The sequence below is a fragment of the Coenobita brevimanus genome, chromosome 58, assembly GCF_032717465.1.
Source record: "Coenobita brevimanus isolate Jiangsu-jjx chromosome 58, ASM3271746v2, whole genome shotgun sequence".
Taxonomy (NCBI): domain Eukaryota; kingdom Metazoa; phylum Arthropoda; class Malacostraca; order Decapoda; family Coenobitidae; genus Coenobita; species Coenobita brevimanus.
In genome coordinates, this window is record NC_137011.1 from 2,183,961 (window position 1) to 2,209,435 (window position 25,475).

General features: G+C 40.4%; 2 protein-coding genes across 2 annotated transcripts in view; one reads left to right on the forward strand and one right to left on the reverse strand.

Annotated features, from left to right (window-relative positions):
• The window catches only part of LOC145402583 (glutamate receptor-like), a 69,507-nt gene that overhangs the window by 38,080 nt on the left and 5,952 nt on the right, over window positions 1–25,475 (reverse strand). The gene's annotated exons all lie outside the window — the stretch shown is intronic.
• On the forward strand, window positions 5,429–14,348 carry LOC145402553 (putative glutamate receptor). The gene is made up of 10 exons (XM_080274558.1): window positions 5,429–5,492; window positions 5,800–5,985; window positions 6,752–6,867; window positions 7,866–8,089; window positions 9,279–9,437; window positions 10,075–10,165; window positions 10,947–11,247; window positions 11,505–11,722; window positions 12,972–13,152; window positions 14,245–14,348. The coding sequence occupies exons 1-10, from the start codon at window positions 5,429–5,431 to the stop codon at window positions 14,346–14,348; spliced, it is 1,644 nt and encodes a 547-aa protein (XP_080130684.1).

Sequence of the window (25,475 nt, forward strand, 5' to 3'; positions counted from 1 at the left end):
TGTGATGAACTGTCTATATATGTCATTAATAATAGCCTCATGCACCTTAACTTTATGTATATTGTGTTAATTTCATGACGTTTATCACTTACTTGTCCCTGCTGTCCATTTTCAATCTCTTCATGCGAAAACTAGGCAAAAAGCTGCTCCAAGACTGCTTCCGATCTCGCTTCGGAGAGATTCGAAGAGTGTCTTGGTTTCAGTGAAAAATACTTCGACCGGTTTCGTATCAGTCTAGCAAACAAATGAGGGGAAGCCTGGGTTCACCAAAGACGGTATCGAACCTGATCCGCCAGTTTGGACGACAAAAATGTGCCTTAAGTTTGGCGCTCCTGTTGGTTCAGCAAGTCCCTGTTGAGCGAACGAAGGAACGAACGAAGGAACGAACGAACGAATGAATGAATGAACGAATGAATGAATGAATGACATATTATTGGCGAGTCTCTGTTGAACGATGTGTCATTAACGAATTCCCTGTTACTGAAAATCTTTTGCCATCACTCCACATGTTTTTAATTAGTGAAAAAAAAATATATATATACTGTGTGAGGAGGGACAGACTTTATTTTTTTTTTCAATGACACGAGAACTATTTCCGTCAATTGTATGCTTAGTTATGGCTTCTCAGAGTCAGTCCTGGTGTGCAATAACATTTTTGCTGTTGTCGTTTTTCTTGATCTTGTTCTTCTTTATCTTGTTTTTGTTCTTCTTCTTCAACTTGTTCTTGATTGTGCATGTCTTCCTGATCCTGTTCTTGTCCTTCTTCTTAAGCTTGTTCTTGTTCTTCTTCTTGAGCTTGTTCTTGTTCTTCTTGAGTTTGTTCTTGTTCTATTTCTTGATCTTATTCTCATTCTTGTTCATTTTGGTCTCGATCTTCTTCTTTATCATCTTGTTCTTGTACTTTGTTCTTGAGTGTGTTCTTGTTTTTGTTCTTGATCTTGTTCTTAAGTTTGTTCTTGTTCTTGTTTTGGCTCTTGTTCCACTGGTAAAGCTGAATGAACTATATTGTGCTAGATAAGGAAGAAAGTCTCCACCTGGTAAAAATGAATGAACTACTGTATAAAAAGATAGATAAGAACGAAAATCTCTGTATAGTAAATATCTATCTATCTATCTATTGCCAGACGCCTTCATCCCGTAAAGGGTGGCCACAGACAAATCGCCTCCATGTCTCCCTGTCCCACGCCATTTCACTGCCCCGTTCCAGCTCACATCCCCCTCCCTCATATACGTCTCCACTCCATCCCTCCTTGGCCTCCCCTCCCCTTCCTCCCCTCCACCTCACTCACATACACTCTCCTCGTCAGTCTCTCACCCTCCATCCTCTCCACATGGCCAAATATGAATGTACTAAAGTCAGGTGTTCATCCCACTGCAGGACTTCTTTCCCTTTAGTTTTCATCGGCCTAAAGAAAACAGAAGCACAAGGGAACGCAGTGCACATACTCTTATAGTTTAACATACTATTTCTCTTCTTACTGATCCAATGCTTAGCTGCACAGGATTCAATAAATATTACTGCATAGTCTGTTATAGGACATAGTATGACAGATCTATTATTATCGAATTATATCTAACTGAAGTCTTACTCTATAATAACTATGGAGAAGCAAGAGGTATTCAGTAGGAGGATCAACTACAGAGAAAAACTGACAGCCCTGGGTAATCACGCTTGTGAATTTATTTATTTATTTATTTTTTAAAGATGAAATGATGTGGATATTAACAAGGATAATTATTCGTCATAGAAAGTGAATTGTGCCATCCATTAATACTGCACTAACTTTTACGGCAAAATACAAAACTCAGTACGACATGTGCAGTGAGGTACGACAGTGTGGCCACCAATGCGAGGGAATAAATGGACAGACTTTTTCCCTGGCCACCTCACTGGCCGCCTGACCCTGCGCGGCTGACTGCCTCACCCACCGCTGCCTCACCTTCGACTCGCTGGTAAGTCTTGAGAGTGTGGCGCCGTGCTGGTGTGGCTGACTGTGTTAGTGTGGTGCTGGTGTGGCTGACGGTGTTTTTCATTATGCCAACAAGCAGAACCATCTCTTATTGTGAATTCTAATACGTGCAAAACCTCCGCAACTCGTCACTTTTTCGCCATAAAAACTGAACAACAAATAATTTCAGAGATACGGAAGGGTTTTCCCAGTTGAGGACAGTTCCGTTGGTTTAATGCTTTGATGGTTCTTGTGATACCATCAATGAAAAGTTAATTCTAATCTCTAGATCTGGGATTCCTAAATAGGGGGGAATTCCCTCCTGCGGGGATACAGTATTTGATTTTTTTTTTTGGGGGGGGGGAGGAGTTGTAAACAGATAAAGCTACTATGGTCAAAGTAGCCTTCTCGATGTGTGTATGTCTTTGAAATATTATTTTATGGTCGAATGCTATTTTTTCTATTAATATGTGTGTTTTAAGAGTAAGATCAGAATTATTGTCTTGAGAGGTTATCACGTTACATAAAAGTACAAAGGCTCAATAATGTTCCCAAAACTTTGCAAAAGTTAAATAATCATTTTATGGATAATAATCCGACATTATTATGATGCTTATCACCATACATTTTTTGACTGCTGTTATAAAATATACAAACAGAACAGAGATCCTTTGTGGATGTCCCTGCGGTGTCTGGCCAATCCTGTCACTGTTTCTTGGCGTAGTTACCCTGTGATGGGGTGTCCTCACTAAAGTTTTTTTTCACTCTGACTCAAACATTTCTTCTTTTGTAGCTTATTTCTCGTAGTATTGAGGCAGAATAAGTCAATGCTACGGCTCTACATCCTTTCAAAGTGCTTCTTCGTGACTAGCATTATATTCTATTTTTAATTTATTATTATCATTCAGCATTCAAGGAGAAGATAAAGTAATTTTAGGCCAAGTCAGAGCAAAAACAGTATAGAAATAATAACACAATGCTTACGAGACTGACGATGCTAATGCTTGGTTATTCATGTCAGTGCTCGGTCATATCCTGTAACACTGTCAGACAATAACAGGTTTGCTTGATATAACTTCTTTTGTTACTAAGATCCCCATTCCTCTCCCCCATAACTGTGGACAGCGACTCAGTTGTGTGTGTTATGCTTAGCTGATTAGCGATGGTCCAAATACTCAAGCAGCTGTTTCTTAGGTAATATGATTTTGTGAAGCAAGATACCATTTGTGTTCACAGCTGGCGTTTTATTCATGCATATATGTATATTAATGTTTAACTCTTGTCCCGAATAACTAAGCAACACTGCGCTTGATTCCACTATACCACGAATAACATGTGATTTGCACTTACATGACTCTGCTCATGAACATGGCACAACGTGTTCTGTCTACCAAGAGTAAGGCAGCATCCTCACCAAACGCTTGCTGGCGTGGAAGGGAATTTGCATCACTGTAACTCACTCAAGTGGCCCACTGAATTCAGGCGGGTGCGGGCGAGAACTTCTAAGGGCTACAGTGATATAGAACTCTTGCTCATACCAGTAAACATTAGGCGTGGATGCAGCCTAAGTATCGGACATTATCGTCGTGGCCTTGCCATTCACCATGAAAAGTGTACAGACGATGCATTGATTTTTTCCCACCCATCATTGTGTTGGCTAAACGATCTGAGTATGCATATATGTATATGGTACTGTCATGAAAGCAGGTTTATCAGCGAGTGTTAGGAATAATCAAAAGTTTGCAGTATGTTGGTGGATAAATTATTTTGCGTAAAATATGCATAGATATTTTATTGATGAAGTGACTGATTCTAGAAGTTTTTGGGCTAGGGTATTCGGCATTGCATAATTAGTGTGATAGGTATATGTCATAATATATCTGTCACAGTTCGAGTATGATAACAATTTCTCGCACAGTTAGGTCATATGGAGCATCGACGATCCTGTAAGAAAACAGAGCTATCGGATCGGCGACGGTTCGTGTGGCTATGGAGCGAAGGCCTGTCGATCAGAGCAATAGCTGAGCAGACGGGTACCAGCGCCACCACGGTGCGACGATGGGTAAGGCGATGGCAGACGGAAGGAACTCTACGTTGTGCTAAAGACCGGGAAAACTCGCATATTCCCCACAGCATGCCCAGTTACCCTCTACCGGTGTATCGTTATCCCACCATCCCTCCGATATGTCACCCAGCTGCCAATACAAGACTGGAATCGAGAGCTTTAAGAATGCACTCCTTTGTTCCCTATTTGAGGGTACCTCAAAATTACGCTCTCCTCTACAGTGACCTTATAAATATGTTATCGCTAAATCAAAAGGCACTTCAGAAAACATTGCCAACTTACCTGTAAATCATTTAGTCAACGTTATTTCAGCACCAAGTTAGCAGGATTTATAGGCTTTCCCTGTAAACTCAGATTTCTATTACTATATTCTTTTTTCCTCTAACTTGGTCCAGATTTTTTTTTTTCCCCTTATTTCACGGAGCTCAGTGTCAGCAAAACAATACTACCTCTCTACATCCTTTACATATCACTTCTTTGTGACTAGGACCATATTCTAGTGTTGAACTCTTGCTACAGCTCAGTAATGAAGGTGGCATATTCAGGACAACCTAGAGGTAAAGGCGATTAGATTGTTTCTCTGTCAGACTTCTTTAAGATATGACTCAAGAAGAATACTTACTATAAATATACTAATGAAGTGTTTAAGTTATAAGCACGATCTAAAGCCGAACAATAGCTGTATGTGAGTTGAAATAAAAGATGTAAATAAGATGTAATTTTCTTTAGCATCATATTTTACTTTTCCAACAAACATATATTCAGAATTCCCTGGAAATGGCTATATATAATTAAAAGTTTTAGTCTGGATTACATTATACAATCGCGCATTATTCTAAGATATTCCCATTGATATTGTTTGTCCTTAGTTTACATATACGTGCAATAAGAAGCAAATATGAGTTAATTTCATACATTTGGCGTCCCCCACGAAATAAATATGAAATGTATAATCACGAGCAAAAGTTAGTCGACAGTTCCCTACCTTACAAACATTTTCCATTCCTCCCTGAGCATAAAAATATTCTTCCTTATACCTTTCTGTTGTACAAATCCAGACGCAGATTTTTTCTGTAACTCATTTGCCTAACTTTATTGCCATTAATGTGCCGGGAATCGAACCCTGGACTCTCAGATGAAAACCAGGCAGCTATCCACTGTACCAAGGCCAGGTAAAAGTTGTCTCACCTTGTTACATACTTTTAACCAAGGTACTTTCGTCCTCAGCTCTGGGCCTGAAGGTGAAAATACAAACTCCTGACACTCGGGTACGTAGAAGCTTTTAATCATACCCACAGCAGGTCATTATGATTCTGTTGATTGATTGTGTGTGTGTGTGTGTGTGTGTGTGTGTGTGTGTGTGTGTATTAATAAAACTCTCGTCTAAAGTAGGCTACCTGTTGGCGGGTCCAAGATGGTGGCAGCTTTCAATCTACTGGTGCTGACTACGCCTCTTGTCCTCTCCCTCACCACTTCACGTAAGTTACACCCACCCACCCACACACACCCACACACACGAAGGTTCTGCTACATATATAATTCATCTAACAGACAAATGGCTCAGAGTCATCATTACAGTCTTATGCAGATGAATTCAGTAGGTTAGCAGTTGCTGATAAATGAATATACGCTTCAGTGAATCTTCTGCTAACAAAGGTATACGATTTTCACATTCAATCCTACAAAAGGCACTTGAACATATTTATCTCTCTATCAGTTTCAAGAAATTTCAGGGACGATGGGCTCCTTCAACATGAGCATTATTACCTTTTATATGCATTACAGGTGGTATGGATGAAGCTGCTAGGATTACTACAGCACTTAACGCTATACTGGAAACTTCAGCTCAGCATGGACACTTCGTTACCTTCATTACGGAGAAGAGAACCCTGGTGAATATTACTTACTTCCAGCACTACCCAGGCTTAGGTTGCGTCCACACTAAATCCATGCTGGCGCGGGCAGTTGGAGGTGGGAATTTTGTATCACTGAAACCTATTCGAGTGGCCCCACTGGACACGGGCGAATAGCCTACTTCCAAGGGTTACAGTGATGCAGTTATCTCGCCAGTGCCCGCACGCATTTAGTGTGGACGCTATCCTTACCCAGATATATTAGTCTGCTTTGTTCTCTTTTTGCATTGCAAACAGATATATAGTAAAAAATATATACGTCATTTACCCCTTCAGTCTGAGAATGTATTTTGTATTCTGTTTTTTATGTTGTAGATAACGTGTGTCAAATTATGAAAACATGAAGCAGAGGATGAAAACACTCGTACGACCCTAATGACAATATTCATCATTCGGAGTTACGACAATAATGCTGGAGCTCATCATAACTCTTGCCTGTCATGATCTAACCCTCATGAGGATACAGAACCACTATGCATACAAATCCCAAAAGGAGGGTAAGGATAGCAGATATACAGCGATGAATTTGTTTCGAGATCTCACACACACACACATACGTCACATAGTTTGGTCTAGTGCAATTTCCACATTAAAATGTCCATATCAGTAATGGGAGAATGAAGGAACTCTGGTAATACTGAGGGATAATTAAATTCAAATATATTTCAATCATTATTTTAAAGAAGTCAGAGCAAAATATTTTCTCTACCATACAGACCAGCATTTCAGTAAATTTAGTGAGTCACATAGGCCTAATGTTACAGTATCCATTAGGCAGGGTGAAGTATTATTATGTGAACATTTTTTATATTGTCAGTTTGCAGGTGTGAGTGGTGTTGTGGCGCCGTGGGGTTTGGGGGTGTTCGAGGTGGCGGCGGACGGCCAGGACGCTAACGTGACGCAGGCACAGCTCTCCCGGGTGGTCGGCCAGGCTCGCCGGGTAGGTCACTCACACATTACTGCCGACTCGGGTAGGTCACTGTTACATTACTGTTGAGGCGGGTAGGTCACTCTTACATTACTGTTGAGGCGGGTAGGTCACTCTCACATTACTGTTGAGGCGGGTAGGTCACTCTCACAATACTGCTGAGGCGGGTAGGTCATTCTCACATTATTATTGAGGCGGGTTCGTCACTCTCACATTACTGCTGAGGCGGGTAGGTCACTACTATAGTCTTATTACTATAGCTTATAGCATAGCTGTTTATTCACATATTAAAAAAGAATATTTCATACCAATCACACATGGAACATTAATGAAGACGGACACTCCTACTCAGTTGCTGCCTCTGCCAAGAATCACGGGGACTATGCATCCCGACGATTAGTAGGCATGGTGAATATTAAAGTTCACAGTTATTTATCCGACGAAGTATGTTCCGACCGGAAAATTACCAAGAGTTTATGTTTAAGAGATTGCCTTCAGAAACACAGCAGTTAAAGTACGGAACACCTGACGGCGATATGCTTCCCCCCCTCCCAGGTAGAGAGAACCCAAGGCCGAGAGTTCATAAGCTTCAGGTCCTTCTAAAGAAAACTGAACGTAAAAAGACAGCGAAGTTCAAAATCCAGCCATTTCATGTTGCCTGGGAACATTACTTACAAAAATTTATAGGTATCAAGCAGTAGGAAGGACAGACTGAGAAATACACTTGCAGAGTCGACCACATGGATGCATGAGAGATAGACTACCAGTTAACTCTTGCCTTACAGGTCTGAATGAAAGTGTATAGTTAGATGGGTGCTGTGACTCGCCATTATGGGAACTGAATGCCAGCAGAGAGTTCAGAAAACACATACTAGAATAATAGGATGGAAAAGGGAGTAAAATGCATTTGCTCTTAGTTCATTCACAATTAGAATAATGGGATTTTTGGGTCATTTATTGTTCAGGTTGATAATTGACTAATTTTGCATACTGAATATTAATATCACTAGGTGAGTCAGGTGTCATGGTCCGTGACGGTGGTGGTGGTGAGTGACGACCCAGCCTTCCTCACCACCTTCGCCGAGTGGTCCCTCAAAGGCCACCTCCTGGTGTGGTCGACGAGGTTCCTCGTCCTCACCCGCATCCCTCTCCACCATCTCTCCCACATCCGCACCACACTCGCCATGACAAACTCTATGTTGCTTCTTTTGAACGCCGATTTACCAGTGCAAAGGTCAAAACCATATATTTTTTCTGTTGAATTTGGTATTGGGATTTGCATACAGATCGTAATAGTGTTAATTTTACAGATACTTAGATACACATGTTTACAGGTGCAGTGTCTATTTCTACCTTCCATACAGCGACGAAGAAACTCAACCCTTGCTAATCGCTGTGTGGACGTTGCTCAGAGGACTGGAGAAAACGTCAGATCTGCCTTTCTTTCCTGACAAATTTAACCTGTACGTTTCATATATTGCCCGTATAACGAATTCTGCAAATTTCTTAACACCTAATTTAAATTTGTTCTTTTCGTGAGCGTTTATTTTTGTACGGCGGCAATGACCTCTGTTGTTACACCGACATCTTTCTTTTTATTCTGAATAGTAATTCAGTCGCTACGTGATATATTCCCAACGGTAATTAGAAGTAAGTGGAGGCCATCAGAACATCACGTAATAATAATAAACGCATAGAGTAGAACAGGCTTTGAGAGCAGTGAGTAGCAGGGAGGAGAAGAGTCAATGCTGGTTAAATGCAGCTCTTGCCTAAGGAGGTGCTAACTATTTGACAGAAATTTATGAATGAAAAAAGAGGCAGCTTTCCTTGTATCAAGAAATTTACTTATATATCGTTTGAGGTGGTTGAAAGGAAAAGAGGATCGAGACCAGGGAGCAGAATACAAGTGGGAGAATATGTGCTGGGTGATTTTGAGTCATTACAAGAGGGTTTTTTATGAAGTAGGGCAAGAAATGTCTAGAATTTCTTTTATCGGGACAACACCTCACTGAACAAGGTGCCAGGAAGCTACATTAGTCTGATAATTAATGCCAGTAGAGAAAATGGGTAATAAAGACTGACTAGGAGACTGTATGTGGGTGAGGTGGAGGGGGGAGAAAAGGGGAGGTGGGGAAGCACAGGATGAGACTGAGTGATGGAGAGTTGTATGAGTGAGTAGGATGTGAGCTGGAGAAATGGCCGCCTGGTGGTAGATGACAGGCAACATAAAGGCACGATTTGTCTGCTGACACCCCTTGCAGGATGAATGCGTATTTTTATAGTTACACAGGAATTAGGGCATAAACTTTTAACAATTATGATATATAATTATAGTTACATAGGAACAAAGGCAAATGATTTTAGTTACGCAGGTTACTATTACATCCTGCAACACTCTTCTGTTCTCCCTGCCTCATGATCAGCTTGTCTGTGGGTCCCCGGCTGCGAGTGTCCTATCTGAAGATGCCCACAGAAAACACAAGAGTCATTGATGATCCAAGAGCTCCAGGGGGTAAACGCATTATGATCCTGAGCCCAGAGGTCACACTGCTTGAATCTATCGCAAAGGCTATGAATTTTACGTAAGTTCAGTCACTACATTCTATTTACTTTTGTTACAATTCTTTAACATTAACTTGGCCCAGATTATCGTCTTGTGGCTTATTTCGTGTTCAGTAGTATAATAACATAATGCTGCAGCTCTACATCCTGCCCAAAACAGTACCTTGTGACTAGCATCATATTCTTATGTTAATTATTGCTACTACTGAGTATTCAAGATGGACAGATGGCAGTTTTAGGCCAAGTTAAAGTGAAGAGAGTATAGGCAAAGATTTTTATCTCTCTATCTTTAGTGCTTTCTGTAACAAGAGATTAATAAGAGAATATGAATCTAGTCATCAAGAAGTGCTATGGAAAGGATGTAGAGTGATATTATTGCCTTATTCTGCGCTTCAGCTGCAGGAAACAAGCTGAAAAACGATGAAAATCTGCAGCTAATTAAAATGAATGAATCACAGGAGTTTATGAATAATCACTAAAATGAGGAAGAAATAAGAAAAGATTTACTAGAGGTGAAATGTGAATCACTTACCTTACCACAGCATAATGATAAACACTAATAAAGGATACATAGAATTTATACAGAATTTCATTGACCACACATGACGAACCGAGACTTCATACCTTGAGCTAAACATTTTTCTTGCATGTCCTCAGATTCGATTTCTTTACTCCAGTCACGGGAAGCTGGGGCGCCAAGTTACCAAATGGCTCCTGGACAGGCATGGTCGGCATGGCCATGAGAAAGGTTTGTTGTATACACTGACAAATTACTTACTTTAGCTAACTGCATGATTAACTATATGTAAAGTCCATTATTTTTTATTATCTTTAGTAATGTTTTCTGTTATTTTTCAGTGTACTCTAGATTCTTAGTGTTGACTGTGTGATTGCTGCAGCCATGCATGTTAAATCCTCACATCCTCTTCGGTAACTATACAATGTTTGAAAGACGATAGTGGCCTACTAACCTGATTCTTCCTGTCTTATGTTTTTTTTTAATATTTCATGCCGCTGACTCACATATCTGTTAACAGTTACGATTTGTTTCCACACCTTAAGTCTACTGAGTATTCATTAAAGTGTTCTTGATAACTTTAAGACAAACTTTGCTTGTTTCATGAGTCACAGGTATCATTAAACAACAGACTGTATATTAAGACACAATGATTAAATAAATGAGTTAGGCTGACCTGAAGCCCTGTGAGTAATTAATAGGACTTCATGAACCTATAACCATACACGTAATCAGAATATTTGTGCTGAATATAGACAATGAAGTTAGTAAAATTAAGGAGATATACAGTTTATATTCTTTCAGTCCAATGGCTTCATTTTTCCTTCCGATCTTTGAACCAAGTTATATAATTTAGAATAGATTTTTCAAACTGGAGGTGTTAAATATAGCCTTTATGAACCCTTTGAGTACTACAGGGCTCTCTTACTCTGAATAATATCGAAAGTAGCAAGAATGAATTACAAAAATACATCATGTAGATCAAGAAGTTAATTATACTTCTCTGCACAAGGAGGTGGACATAAGCCTGGGCCTGTTTCATGTAACGTCAGCTCGAGGTGAGGCCATCGACTTTACTTTTCCCGCCATCCACATGTACACAAAAATCCTAGTACGCCAGGGTCGGGCCGAGATCAACCCGTGGGGCTTTCTGTTGCCCTTTAGAGCTGCAGTGTGGGCAGGTGTTGTGGCGGCACTGATGGTAGTCGTGGCTGCCACCGTCATCATACCAGCCATCTATAATACGGATGCTCTCAGCTGGACCAGGTTGTGGATTAACATTGACAGCGGTGTGCGAGTGCTCTTGCGGCAAGGTGAGGTAACTTCAAATGCATTATTATTATTATTATTATTATTATTATTATTATCATCATCATCTCTTTTACCTGCACTATTGTATTCGATGACTTCGCGAGCATGATTACTGACTGTGTATATAGATTACTGTCAATATTAAAGCTAATTCGGGCATTAAAATCTCTTAGTAGTGTATTTTAAATTAAACCTTCATGCAGAAATTATTGAAGAGGGACATAAGTGCTTTCCATGATATGCCATAACTGTTAACCAGGGATTGCTGAATCTGAGGGGTGGTGGTGGTGGGAGCGTGTGTTGGTGGGGGTGTGGATGCTTATGACGCTGGTGCTGACACAGAGCTACGCCGGCAATCTCATGTCACTCCTGGCTGTCAGATACATCCGGCTGCCCATAGACTCACTGTGGGACATTGTTGATCATCACGTAACCGCCCTTGTACCAGGCCCTTCAACACTATCACAGTATTTCTTGGTAAATACTAAACATGTTTTGAAATTGAGAGTGTAAAAGTGCAGACATGAACCCTGTTTGATGTATGGAATTCAAGTTATTAAAATTTATCAGCACTATATTGCCTAGAACAGATTACAACATAAAGAGGCCAGACCACCTATATATTCGTTAGACGATCCAGAAATCTATTCTATTGAAGATGCTGTTTTTATCTCTGTCTCTGTGAAGGAAATCTTAGGCTCAGCATAAACTGACGTCATGAGATTTGACACGTACCACTGGCTGACTATAAATAGAAGGAGCCAAGAGATGTGACCTCATGGGTCCTGCACATCCCACAGATTGATTAGGATAACTGGGTGGAACTTAGCACAGTAATGTCACAAGTACTGGCACTTCCCACTAGCTAAGACCTTAGTTGGAGGAGACGTTGCTGGAAACACGACTTCGAGCATAAGCCGGCTAACCGAACCCCACGTGCAGTATCTCCCTGTCATTACTGAAAGCCAAACCCACCCAGTGTTGGAGACGACGTCCCACGTTTAAGTGCCTCCTATTGGCTAAGGTCTTTGAGTGAGAAGACTGTGTGGGAAGCTTGTCAGATTTACGCTGACTTGCCAACCCCAACGCACAATGCCTTCCTACTGTCAGTGGGTTTATGTTGCCAGTTATCATCATACAGTGGGGGTTGTTAATATTTGCATCACTAGAGGTGTCGGCTTATGAATATGTTCTTGAAAATTTTGTTTACCTCCATAAAGGTGTTGGAGAAAGACACCTTCACGTGGTGGCACTGACATAACCAAGGAGTTCCTCTGACTGGCTATACAAGCATCCCTCATCTCCCTCCCTTTGCCCAAGAGGAGGAGGATGGACTGCTGGAGAGGAACAACTTCATCAATATTTGGTGATCCATTCAGTTTTTTTTTTTTTTTTTTTTTTTAATCATCGACCCTTGGCACGATGGCCGAGGTCATTAAGCTATTTTTAGTTTTTAATTTCTTATATATTTTTTTCATTTTTAGTGAAATTGATTAATGAATAGCAAAAAACAAATATGTAATTTAGGAACCAAACAGTGATAAACCAAAGTTACAAAGCGCTACCCTACACTAAGCCTAAAGACACCACTAGCTAAACCTAGCAAAATATTCACATCATGCCTACACTAATGGATATAATACTCCGACCAACAAAACACCATCGACTGCAAATGAGTAATGCCACTTGTGAGTTTGTTAAGTTAATGATGTCTTTGTTTCCTGAGACTGCCGACCAGGGAATCATGAAAGAGGTGGGTGATCTGCGTCAGGTGGGTCGGTTTGGCGTCATCTCACCCGCAACCTACGTGACCCACCTTGATTCTATGGTGAGGAGCGGCACCCACGTCATCATCACCTCAGGCGCGAGGACGAAGATGCTCATGGCACAAGATTTCTCGAGAACGGGTAAGATTCGCCTGATGCAATACAGACTGTGATAATGCTGTATAAATAATGCTTTCACTTAGGTTTATCAACAAAAAGACACTGAATATTATAAAGAAGCCCTCGTATAAGGAATTCAGTGTCAGTGCATTTAGATTCTACTTTGCAATGTTCATGGTGAGTGAGAGTGAAAGGTGTGAGAAAATGATTGTAACCTAAAGAGAGAGAGAGAGAGAGAGAGAGAGAGAGAGAGAGAGAGAGAGAGAGAGAGAGAGAGAGAGAGAGAGAGAGAGAGAGAGAGAGAGAGAGAGAGAGAGAAAAATCAGCCTCATCAGTTGCGTAAGGGCCCTGGGCTAGCCTACTTCCTCCCGACCATTTAGGCGAACCTGACCATCTTTTCAGTAACATTATTTGAATTATTTAAGCAACAATGTAAACTCAGCAACTCTCGGATGGATCTTCCCAAAGTCTGACGAATGTGTAGGGGAAAAATCGAACCATCTGAAACACGTGCTAGTGGAGATCGGGTTTTCATTGCATTTCGCCAGTTGTAAATTTTCTTCAAACGGAATTGGGGAGATAGCTGTTTATCTGACTGTACACTCTTATGGAGCACATCCCATTAGAGCTCATTAACTCGCTCGGTCAACAGACGTCCATTTGGTTATATAGTCCCCATCCAGCGCAGTGAATGGTTTCTGGGCTACAAGAATCTATTTGGCTCGTAAGTTATTAATCACCTGAAGGTAGTACTACATCAAGTGAGTGGATGGTGAGTGCCCCCATCTACTACCAGTGTTATTGTCAATACGTCCAAAAAGTATAATACAAATGAAACCAGTGATGCTACCAGCCTACACACATCGCTCGCTCTGTTGATAAAATATTTGAGTCGCAAGTGAAGGGAAGGTCAAACGGGAGACTATTTACATTTTGGTAATGGAAGGCTTTATAACAAAGTAAAATTCGTATTCCAAGGACTAACTATTACTTATCTAACTTAAAAACCCTGAAGACATCATAACTAATGCAACCTGTATTGGGGCAGACTATAGATGTTTTGAGAAGGCTTCAAAGCAGCGTAACAGTGATTTAAAGTTTTATGTTTTACAGGTAGATGCGAGTTCTATCTGGCCCGTGAAGAGATTGTGCCTATGATGTTCGCCATGGCAGGACCCAAAGACAGCCCTCTTGTCCCCGCCCTTAGTTATGTGTAAGACAATAGACAACATTTTTATTTTTTTCATTCGGCCCGCATGATTCAGCTGGGCAGATGGAAAGATTCTCCGTGCAGTGATGAAAGTCAGTCATCTAATGAATTTTTTGTCGGTGTAAGGCACGGTAGTTTAAAAAATTCATTCAGAACTTGAAAGATTTATACCTGGTTGCCAGTTTACGTTACTGCTGACAACGAGTTAACAGTACTGCTATATGAATACAGTACTCCTTTAGTGACAAATCAGTAACAGTGTAAATAATTTGTCATGGAAAAAGAAATCTATATAACAATAAATCATGGACTAATACAAAACAACTAAAATTTCTATAGCACGGTAAAAATGAAATGGAAAGTGGGATGCAAACTTTTACCCAATAGATGCCATTACTGGAAAAAAAAAAAGATTGATGAATGCAAATAACTTATTCCAAAAAAACTTGGAATACGGTACCTGTTTTTGTGTGAGTGATAAACGAATACTGGAATGAAGCATTATAGTATTATTATATTAATATCCGTATTACGTATTATCTGGAACAGAATAATGAGGCTGACTGAGGGAGGTTTCTACGACCACTGGCTTCAACTCTACACGCCAAACTTTACCTTCTGCCTCAATCCTCCAAGAAAAGTAACCATCAGATCTGCACTCAGTGTCAATAATATATGGGTAAATATGCATTCACAATAGCTTGAGTTTGCAATAATGATGAGCACGATTCAGTTTACCATCATTCATGTAACTGTGCTGTCTGGGTAATTGAAAAAGACGCTGTTAAATTCATTACCATTGACTGTATATACTGTAGCACTGTAGCAAAATCCATGTGTATTAAACAATATACTGCATAATTGGTGTACGAAATATGTGAGAAATGAGTAAGATGAAATTAATTGTATAGGTTTGTGATATGTTGTATTTATTTATTTATTTCTTTTACCATTATCAAGGTAGTGGTGGAAATAAAAGTTTGTTAAGCATGGCAATGCATACACAACCTCAAATGTGAGGTGAATGTCAGATGCTGCAGCAACTGTATATGTATGGCAATGTTATAATATTGAAAAACAATATGTATACATGAATTCTGCCACTTTTCACCAACAGGGCATGCTGGTGGTGCTGGCGGGGGGAGGTTTGGCTAGCTTGATCGTGTTTTGCCTCGAGTCTCTCTCTCACTGTCTAGCTCCCTCACCACTTACTGGATGAAATTACTATATCAACTGTACTTAGTATTTAACATCAAGAAAATATATTTTATTCCAAATCGATTTATAACTCTTGCACCCTCATAATAAACAGGCTAAAAATGCTCGTATAATTAATCCTAAACCATTTACTCAATTACAGTTTTTATCAAGTACATTAGGTATATAATAAGGTGTTTAGGGACAAAATTAATAAACGAAATTGTACCCATCTCAACAATGATCCTTATGACTATTTTCTTTTTTCGAAATTTAGTTGTTTTAGCTGTTTCCTTCAAGTGAAATGGAAAGAGCAAGGAAAAAAAAATCATTTATCACCTCCACTCAGTATTCATGATAATCAAATGGATGGCTTCGTCCATCAACAAACCCAGTCACAGAATTCAGGTCCTTTTCTTTCAACTTAATTCCACTTAGACCCATTTTGCTTCACCAAGAGACAAATCATATATTATATTTTTGTACAGTCCCATCTCTGTAAATATAAACCAAGAGATATATATTTTTTTTTATGATGGAGTGTCTGAGCACGTTAAGTAAAATATTGTGCATAATTAACGCTGCTGCTTGTATGCAAAATTCACACATATAACTAACTATTTGTTAGAATGTTGCGATAAATGTTACTGGTCATTACTGGTAAGAGACATTCAGCACACACACACACACACACACACACACACACACACACACACACACACACACACACACACACACACACACACACACACACACACACGTTTCGAAAGGAAATATTCACTAAAGAAAAAAAAGTTACGGACGGAAATAATAGATCAGAATAAAACTGGAGATAAATATGAGTTAAATATGGTAAATAAGAACTTGAGTCCATAATTTAACATTTATTTACACTGCAAATGAAAATAATGCGGATCTGGATTTGTCAGCCACATTTGTATCATTCTTAATATCCATAGGTGTGTGTCAGTGCTCCACCAGTCGAGAAATAAGTGAGTCCTTGAACGATATTTACGATTGTCGTAGTTTCTCACTTTAAATTGGCCCAGATTTTCGTTCTTTTGCAGTTCGTTTTATATAACTCAGTGGTAGAACGGGACAACGCCTCGGTTCAACATCCTTTTTTTTTTTTTTTTTTCACAGCTCTTTTTCGTGATTAGCATTATATTCTAGAGTTAATCTTTTGCTACACTTCAGCAGTCAAGATGTAGAGATGGCAAAATCAGGCCAAGTTGGGGTCAAATGGGTACAGTTGTTATGGTGTTACTTGAGGTGATGAAACTAAAGAATTTCCAGTACGATGACCACGACGCTGACAGTCCAGCCCCCTACTAACAACACCACCATTCCCTTTGAACAGAGAAAGTTAGATATGAATATACTTTGAAACACACACACACACACACACACACACACACACACACACACACACACACACACACACACACACACACACACACACACACACACACACACACACACACACACACACACACACACACACACACACAGTCCGACAGAGCTAATCCGACGACTGTCAGATTAAAAATGGATGCCATACCCTGATCACGCGCCTTAACTAACGGGAAGGTGATGAATGCATTTTACTTTACCCATATGTTGGAAATGCCGAGAGATGACATGGCGGCGACTTTGTTGGGGAGTGTTAAGCATTTTGTGAAGTTTGGAGTCTGAAACCTGATCCACTGCATGTACAACCCCGCCTCCTTCACTCTTAGAACCCTGTGGAGCAAAATTAATCAGTCTTTGGAGCAGTGAATATCAAGATCTGTGACTGGCATTCCTGTTGTGGTTAATTTATCAGTCTTTAGCCGCCTATTAGAACCATCGACGAAAGGGCCAATTTTACGGTTTACACCAGTTGCTTCACTTTTTTGCCTCTGATTGGTCAACACTAGAGTATAATTGTCGTCGTTCTTGACAGTCGATGCGAGAGTAAAGTTGTTTATTATTTTCCTTCATGACTGTTGGTGTGTGATGGCGAACTGAAGACTAACGATGTTCAGCAAGAGAATGTGTGAATAACCCCATCAGTCCAGAGACATGATCGTATATTCTGTTCTTTCTCTCTCCCGACTTTCTATTCACCTTAAGGCAGACTCCTCGTAATGAATGGGTTAGTGAATGCCATATCTAACTTCTCCAGTTTAAAACATCTCTAAAGCTCAAGAATATCGTATGATAAAAGAAGGAAGATTACATTTATTATACATCCTCAGATTCAGGGCGTTAACTATGGGTAATTTTTTGGTGATCCATTCTGACAAGTGGAAATGTTGGGTGGGAAAGAGAGACACACAGAATTCAAGCTCTAACCTGTGTTTGTTGCTAATTTCTTGGCCTCTGTTCCTTCTCTCTATTGTAGGTGTGGTCGTGTGGGGAAGCGACTCACCTGCGGCTCATGGCAGGCACTAGAGGACTGCCCTTCTGACCACCCATCCCGGCCATCCAGAAAAGGAATTTATCTCGAGCCACGTAGAAATCACAGACACCTTATATAAAAGAGCCGAGTGAGAATTAGTAAAGTTTGGCATTTCCAGTGGCTAATATGAGATTGTATGGTTATAACCCAGCGGAATCTTTAATATATCAAAGCCCGATAGTCATCTCTAGCTTCTCTCAACATGGATTTCGAAAAATAGGTGTGGGTAATGTGAAAAGGTCGACATTGATTTTTGTCATCAGTGTCTGTTGATCTGTATTCACAAGATTAGTTTTCAAAGTTCATGGAGAAAGAAGGAGGACAAGCAATGGAAATTTTGATGCTGTCTTTATAACGAACGACATTAAAGCGTTAAACACGTGGATATACCCCTAACCTCTTTTCCTCCTCTCTCCAATACCCTCCACCACCCTCCCCTCCTCACACAGTTGCCAGACAAATGAGTTAGAGGGTTGTGTGGCAGCTGCTTCATCTTTACAAGTCTCGTATTCAGTGGTTCGAACTTGTAGCCTACAGTCAGGGAAAGTTCCGCATTACCCACCTCCCGAAGCACTGGTGTGAGACGGGTGAAAGTGAAGAGGCAGCCAGACCTCATGTATCTGGTAACTGTGAGTGTGAAGGAGGGGGGGGGGGCGGAGGATTGGGAGCAGAGAAGGGTTTAGTGATAGATTGGGAATCACGCGTAGGTGTGCATTTATGCAATGTATGACTTGGATGGTGTGTTTCAGTTAATTTAGTAGGGTAGATGACAGTATGATGCTAGCATTTTGTGAAATAAATTAATTAACTGTCTGTAGGGCTAGTGTTGTAATGGAAATTTGCTCGGTTCGGACAGAGGTTTGAATGCTTTAATTTTCTCTCGACTTTAACATAAGACGTTTCCCCAGGAGATATTCGTGATGATGCAACATATATATATTCATATTTTGTGTTGACTCGAAAACAAAACCACTATATTATCTATGTATCTATCTACCTATCTATCTATCTATCTATGAAATTCGAATAAATTTATTTATTTATCCTCTGTCGTCCCCCTGTAAACATCCGCCTGCAAACATTTGCAGTGCTGTTCAAGTAATTATTCATATGGAACTTAGAGTCAAGGGTAGTGTGTAATAATAAAAGAAAAACATTTGTATGAGCGATTTACAGGTTTTTCGTTTTCCTACAGACAAAATGACATGAGATGTCCAAATTATAAGATCAGTCTCTGTAACTATCATTCCTGTCGAACATTACAAAATGAAGCCAAAGAAGCATGCTTTTCACAGTACTGAAACTGTGACATGAGCAACTCTTCAAACCCTCCCACCCCCGGCCACCCTCCCTCCCACTCAGTTACCAGACAAGTGGGGTCTGGCTGCTGCTTCGTAGCTAGTCGTCGACCACCAATGCTCCGAACAGTGGGTAATGCGGAACTTTTCCTGACTGTACGTAATGCAGAAAAGTCGCAGGTGTACAATATATACACACTTATACAATATACCATCAGTTGCAGACATAATGTTAACACAATGCCCTAGCATTTGTTGACAAAAATCAGATGGAAGGTAAACGGGAAGTTACTTATATCAAGAAACTTATAGAAGTTGAGAGTAATAAAAATAAATATAAATATAAACCAAGAGAATGAAATCTAAAGAAATACGCGAGTCGGTCCTTGCTGAAGTTACCCGTCAAGAGAGTCATGCAAACGTAGAATAACTGTAAACAAAAACATGCTAGTCACCTGTTGATGAAAAGTCGTCGGCAATGGCCATCCTCAAAACAGATTCTGGTCTGATAAGAGTGTGTTCACCCTGCCGCACATCCACCTCCAGCCCTTTCTTGAGCTCTGAACTGTGGATGGGCTTGACTTTGCCTCTTCGGTGCAGTTCAAACATCACCTCTCTCTCTGCGATGCCACTCTCGACGTTCTGGTTAATGGAAAATGGATTAATAACGTTGGGTATTCTGGTTAATGGAACACAGAATAATGACGTTCAACATTCTTTTTGATAGAACACAAGTCATTAACATTATACCTTTATGTTTTTTACCACGAACTATTTTTTTTTTTTTTTATAGTTTTACTGCCATTTTTGTGTCACTTAAACTTGGCCAATATATTTGTCCTTTTCTACTTCATATCACGTAGCTCTGTGGCAGAATACAACGGCTCTACGACCTTTCCATAGCGATTCATCGTGACTAGGACTGTCTTCTAGCTTTAATTTATTGCTACATCTCAGCAGTGATGTTAGAGAGATAGCAATTTTAAACCAAACAACAGCACGAAAAAGGGAAGAACCAACTCGCCACCGAAGAGAAAAATACTTTATCACTGTTATGTCTATTTCAGCTCTATTTTGTGGCAAAGACTGGGTTACTCTGCTCGGTTTTAACTTACTGAGAATCCATGTTGAATCATGAAGGAATGGGGGTGGAAAGATATATGAGAGAAGGGGAGGGATGAGTTGGAGAGAAAGGTAACCTGTTGAAGGACGGGGTGACATGGAGTCGACTTGTCTGTAGGAATTCTTTACGAGATTAAGGAGTCTAGCTACAGTTCAATAGATAGAAAGACAGCGACATACAGATAGACAGATAGATAGACAGCAGATAGATTTAATAGTGTACTTCATTTAATAGTTTTTGATGGAGAAGATAACACTTACTCCCATAGCCTGGTCAATTGCAGTCCCTCTTGGAAGCATAACAGAGACTGGATTGTTGACGACGTCCTGAAGCGACTGGATGGGCATAGGGATGTATCTGACGGCCAGCATGGACATGAGGTTGCCGGCGTAGCTCTGTGTCAGCACCAGCATCACCAGCATCCACACTCCCAGCACCACACGCTCCCACCACCACCAGTTTGAGGTGTCCGTCACGTCTTTGTCGAAGGGAGACTTGTATGTGCTTGGTAAATGCTGGGGAGACTTAATGAAAACGGTTCTACATTATTGCCAGTAAGAACGATACTTTAAGCAACTTGTGGAGGCTCCCTAGCACCTCCTTAGCGATTTATTCCTCACATTACATATCAGTATCTTTTTCATAATACTGAAGCAAATTATGTCGATATTAAAACGATGCAAATAGTATACGAGGGGACGCTAAGGTGCCTTATGTTCATTAAATCAGGAAGGATGAGGTCCTGCTAAGCCCTCTGTGCAACTTACAATACGGCCATAAATATGTTTCTCGTAAGGCAGAACATGTCTTACTTTGGAAGAGTAGCACTCGAACACAGTTGGCTGTTTTAAGGGGTAGTCTAGTCTGCATATTTGCTTTGGCTGGGAGGCACGAGGGCAGCAGCACCATGATAGCCAACACCCCCAGCAGCGACGTCAGGATGGCCAGCCACACAAAGGACCCCAGAGGCAGAACAAAACCCCAGGGATCCACCTCAGGGGTTCCTCTGCGTACTGCCATAGCGTATTGGACGATGTTCATGGGAAAGGTTATGTCTATCACTGCAGTGCGGGCAGCGTTTATAATGAAGGGTCCTTGGGAAAATTCGACTTCCTGTGGATATGAAACTTTATCACCAGAAACTAATGCAATGAAAAAGTTAAGGTGTATAATAGACAGATGTTTAAAATATAGATTGTTCTTCTCGCTGTCGTAAGATCAATAATATAAATGCCGGAGAAAATTCTGATACCGCTAATCTTTGTGTCCCTAAACAGTCTATTAATTTTGTCTGTTACAGCTGACTTGGGGGCATTGCATTACCCTCCTCTTGTTTAATGTTAGATCCACTGAAGCCAGATATAAATTAATGATAAACATGGCACTTACTATCACTCATTCCCTATCCAACTTTGCACAAGAATTAGCCGGTACTCATAATCCTTGATGTTATACTCGAACATCTGGTGAGCTCTGAATCTGTCTTCCTCGATCTGTATTTCCTGTCTATGACCTCCACTTTTTAACGCAATGCATCGAGGCGTATTGGGAAGAACGAATCCAGTAATTGGCCCTTTTTTTGTTCATGTTTGAAAGTATGGCTTTTTTCAGGCTTCCAGGACAGTCAAATGGTTCTAGGTCATTCAGTCAATAATACTTCCGGGGAAAGTCAAGGAAGTGCTGTCTGAGTCTCTCCCAGTTCTCTAAGTCATCAAGAACAGAGGCGATCTAAGCTTGTTCACCCGGTGGATCGTGAAAGGAGAGGATCGCTGAAAGTGGATGTGAGCATTGAAACTACGTATAATGCAGATGTCGGAGACGAGAGAAACAGAACTATACTCATTCCATTTAGAAATAAGAAAAAACTATTCCTGCCATCATCGGTAATCATTATGCAGAAAGTATTCGTCTTCCCATTACGCTCACTGATGCCATTATACGCACGCACACATGTACACACACAAATATGTACACTTATATTTTTATATGATACATTGTTATACTTACTTTTCTCTGTAACATACCAACCATGCCATTCCAGGAACCATTGGGTTGTGGTCCACCAAACAAACCATCAACAGATTCGACGTACTTTATTCTGTTCAGGATATATATATATATATATATATATATATATATATATATATAGTCAGGACTCGTTTTAATTTGAAACCAGCCCAATACAGACTGGCTAACAATTTCAGACTATACCTGCTTAAAGCAGTAGTCACAAAAATCACAAACCTGCAACATAATCTGTACTCTGTATTGGTTATTAATATTCTTGGACATTACTGACAGTCACAACCTGCATAGAAGTCTGAAACTTACGTAAAATTCATGGCTTCGGCAACAGTTTCTGCCAGACTTCCTCTCGGGTCAACAATTCTTTTTCCCTCGGGTGCCGTGGGGTCATATACTGTCTTGCTGTACGTCGCCACTAACAGTCTCACTACTGGAAGCTGAGGGCGCTGTGACAGCCTACAAAAAACAAAAGTTACGGCAATTAGGAAAACGAAAATCTAAAATGTTCGTTATGTAGTGAGTGATATAGTTTTTTGTTGCATTGTCCCTCTTATTGTATTTTTCTCATTATTTTGCTTTTTTCCGGGAAAATGTTTGTTCGCGTTTAAAAAGTGTTCCCAATTTTCTTAAAAACGTGTCCGTTCTTCGTGGTGTAGAGACAGGTTAATTTAGACGTAAACCTCAGTGAACTGCAGGAATTCAGATGTTTCAGCCAGGTATGTGTAGAGATCTCTTGTTGGGGTTACAGTGAGGTTTGATAGCGTAGTAGGAATGGGATATATTAGGCGAGTTACTGTGTTATGGTATAAGGGACTTCAGTATAGTGAGGGTAAAGTAGATTGCTGGCTAGTTTTATTATATGATGGCACCGAAGAAAAGACGATGGCCATATTGCAGTCTGGCATTGTGGAGTTGCGTCTCTGTGGGAAGGACGGTTTCTGAGTGATGAATATGAGGCTCTCTCTGATGTCCATAACGAAGTGTATAAAAGGGTAAAGATCATGCAACAGTGAGAAATAATTAGTTGTTTTTATATACCAGGATTATTGAAAAAAAAAAAAACTTATCTCAATTAACATCACACACACACACACACACACACACACACACACACACACACACACACACACACACACACACACACACACGCAGAAAACTCACGTGTTGTATTTCTCCGGAAAGAGGGAGAAATGAGAGATGAGTGTAAGGTTTCGCTGAGCAGTCCAGGAGGCGATCAGTATTGGACTGTTCTCGAGGGACCTGTAAGGCTCTTCTATGTATACACTGCACCTGAAATAAGCCATGGCAAAGGAAATAAGGAAATAGCACCCGAATGAGCAGATACAGTACTCAAAAGGAATATAATAATGATAAATCTCTTTGGTTTTTGCAAGAGGACCTCCCCAGAGCTGAATAGAATGTCTGGAGATAGCAAGAATAGGATCTAAAAGTATGGCATTGGATTGCAGTGGTATATATGTAGTTAGCTATTTTGCATATATGAAAAAAGAATAAAACTGAAAATTCGAGGATTACAAATGCGTGTTATGTTATATAAATGTACAAAAACGAATAATAGAACAGAAGGGAGATAATTAATTGATGGATAAATAACTTCGTACTTATAAATAGGTTAGCCAGACGGACAAATCATGTACTACTACCAACGATAAGTCAAAATTTTCAGCTAACCTAGGCTTTGGCGCAGTGGAGACAATGAGCAACATGGAGTTTGTCACAGCAAAACTCTTGCGGAGATGGTGGAGGCGGAGAAGTGGTAGACGAGTGAGGACAATAAGCCTCGTTGACCACACCAGGAGGTAAACATCGAGAGACAGCTGGAGGAAGGCGGCGAGGAAGGCTGGGTCGTCACTCACCACCACCACCGTCACGGACCATGACACCTGCCGCAGCTGCTGGTGCCAACATTAATATATGAGGTTACGGTCCAGGAATACAAGAATACACGAATGTTTATTAATGACAAAAATTTCGTACACATTTTGGAGCAAATGTAATACTTAACACTTATATATAAATGACTTCTAATAAGCAAAGATATATACTTAACCTTCAATGTGGAGAATAAAGTAGTACTTACCTTACATGTAGGTTCAGTTAAACATGGCCAGGCTTTTCTTTGTAGATAATAAAAATTTGCACGGCTTTCTCCTGTGTAGTACAATACCTTAGTTATGACAGTATTTGACTGATATACCACTCAAGAAAAAATATAAAGTGGTGCTTTCAAAGTACTCTGCTTTCCAAATTCAAACTGTGCATTCACTTATACTTAACTGAAGGTTTTGTTATTCAGCCATATTAATGCACAATAGAGAAATATTATTAATTGCTACTGGATAGGTGTTAATAGCATCAATTTAATGATACCTCACCATTCAGTGAATGTAAAACAGAAGTATCTGTACCGTGTTCAGATTAGAAATCATTATTTAGTACAGTAACTGAAGCTGCAGTATATCTTTGACCAGGGACACAAAATACCTTTGGTGGTGAATATCCCATCCCGTAACATCATTCCTGTCATTGAGTCCCAGGGCAGCAGAATTCATACGTCTTTTGTCTTCAAAGAATTCCCTGGACCAAGATACTCTGTCTACCATGCGTCATCTGCCTTTTCTGTTGACGTCTTTCATTGTGCCTAAAGGCTCAGAGAAGGAGCCTACAAGTGGTGGCGCTGTGTACCCTGGGTGGAGCGAAGCACCTATGGCGTCCATCCATGAGCCTAACCTCGACATAAAGTCCTACACCTCGCCGTGGGGATGGACCCTGGGCCGACCCTGATGAGGCGCTGTCTACCACAAGGGGACACCGGTTCCTTACCCTGTGTATGATTTACTTGTTGGATGGTCCCACAGAAACAGTTGCTAACATGTGTTAGACCGATCTGTTCGGCCAGACAGACCAAGGTTATGCAGCATCCATAGCAACTTTGTTCTAATGTGGACGCTGCATGCAGTCACTTCAGGCTGTTGAGCTTCACACCAGAGCTTTCAAGGTGGTGTCACAGCAGACGAAACTCTTTGT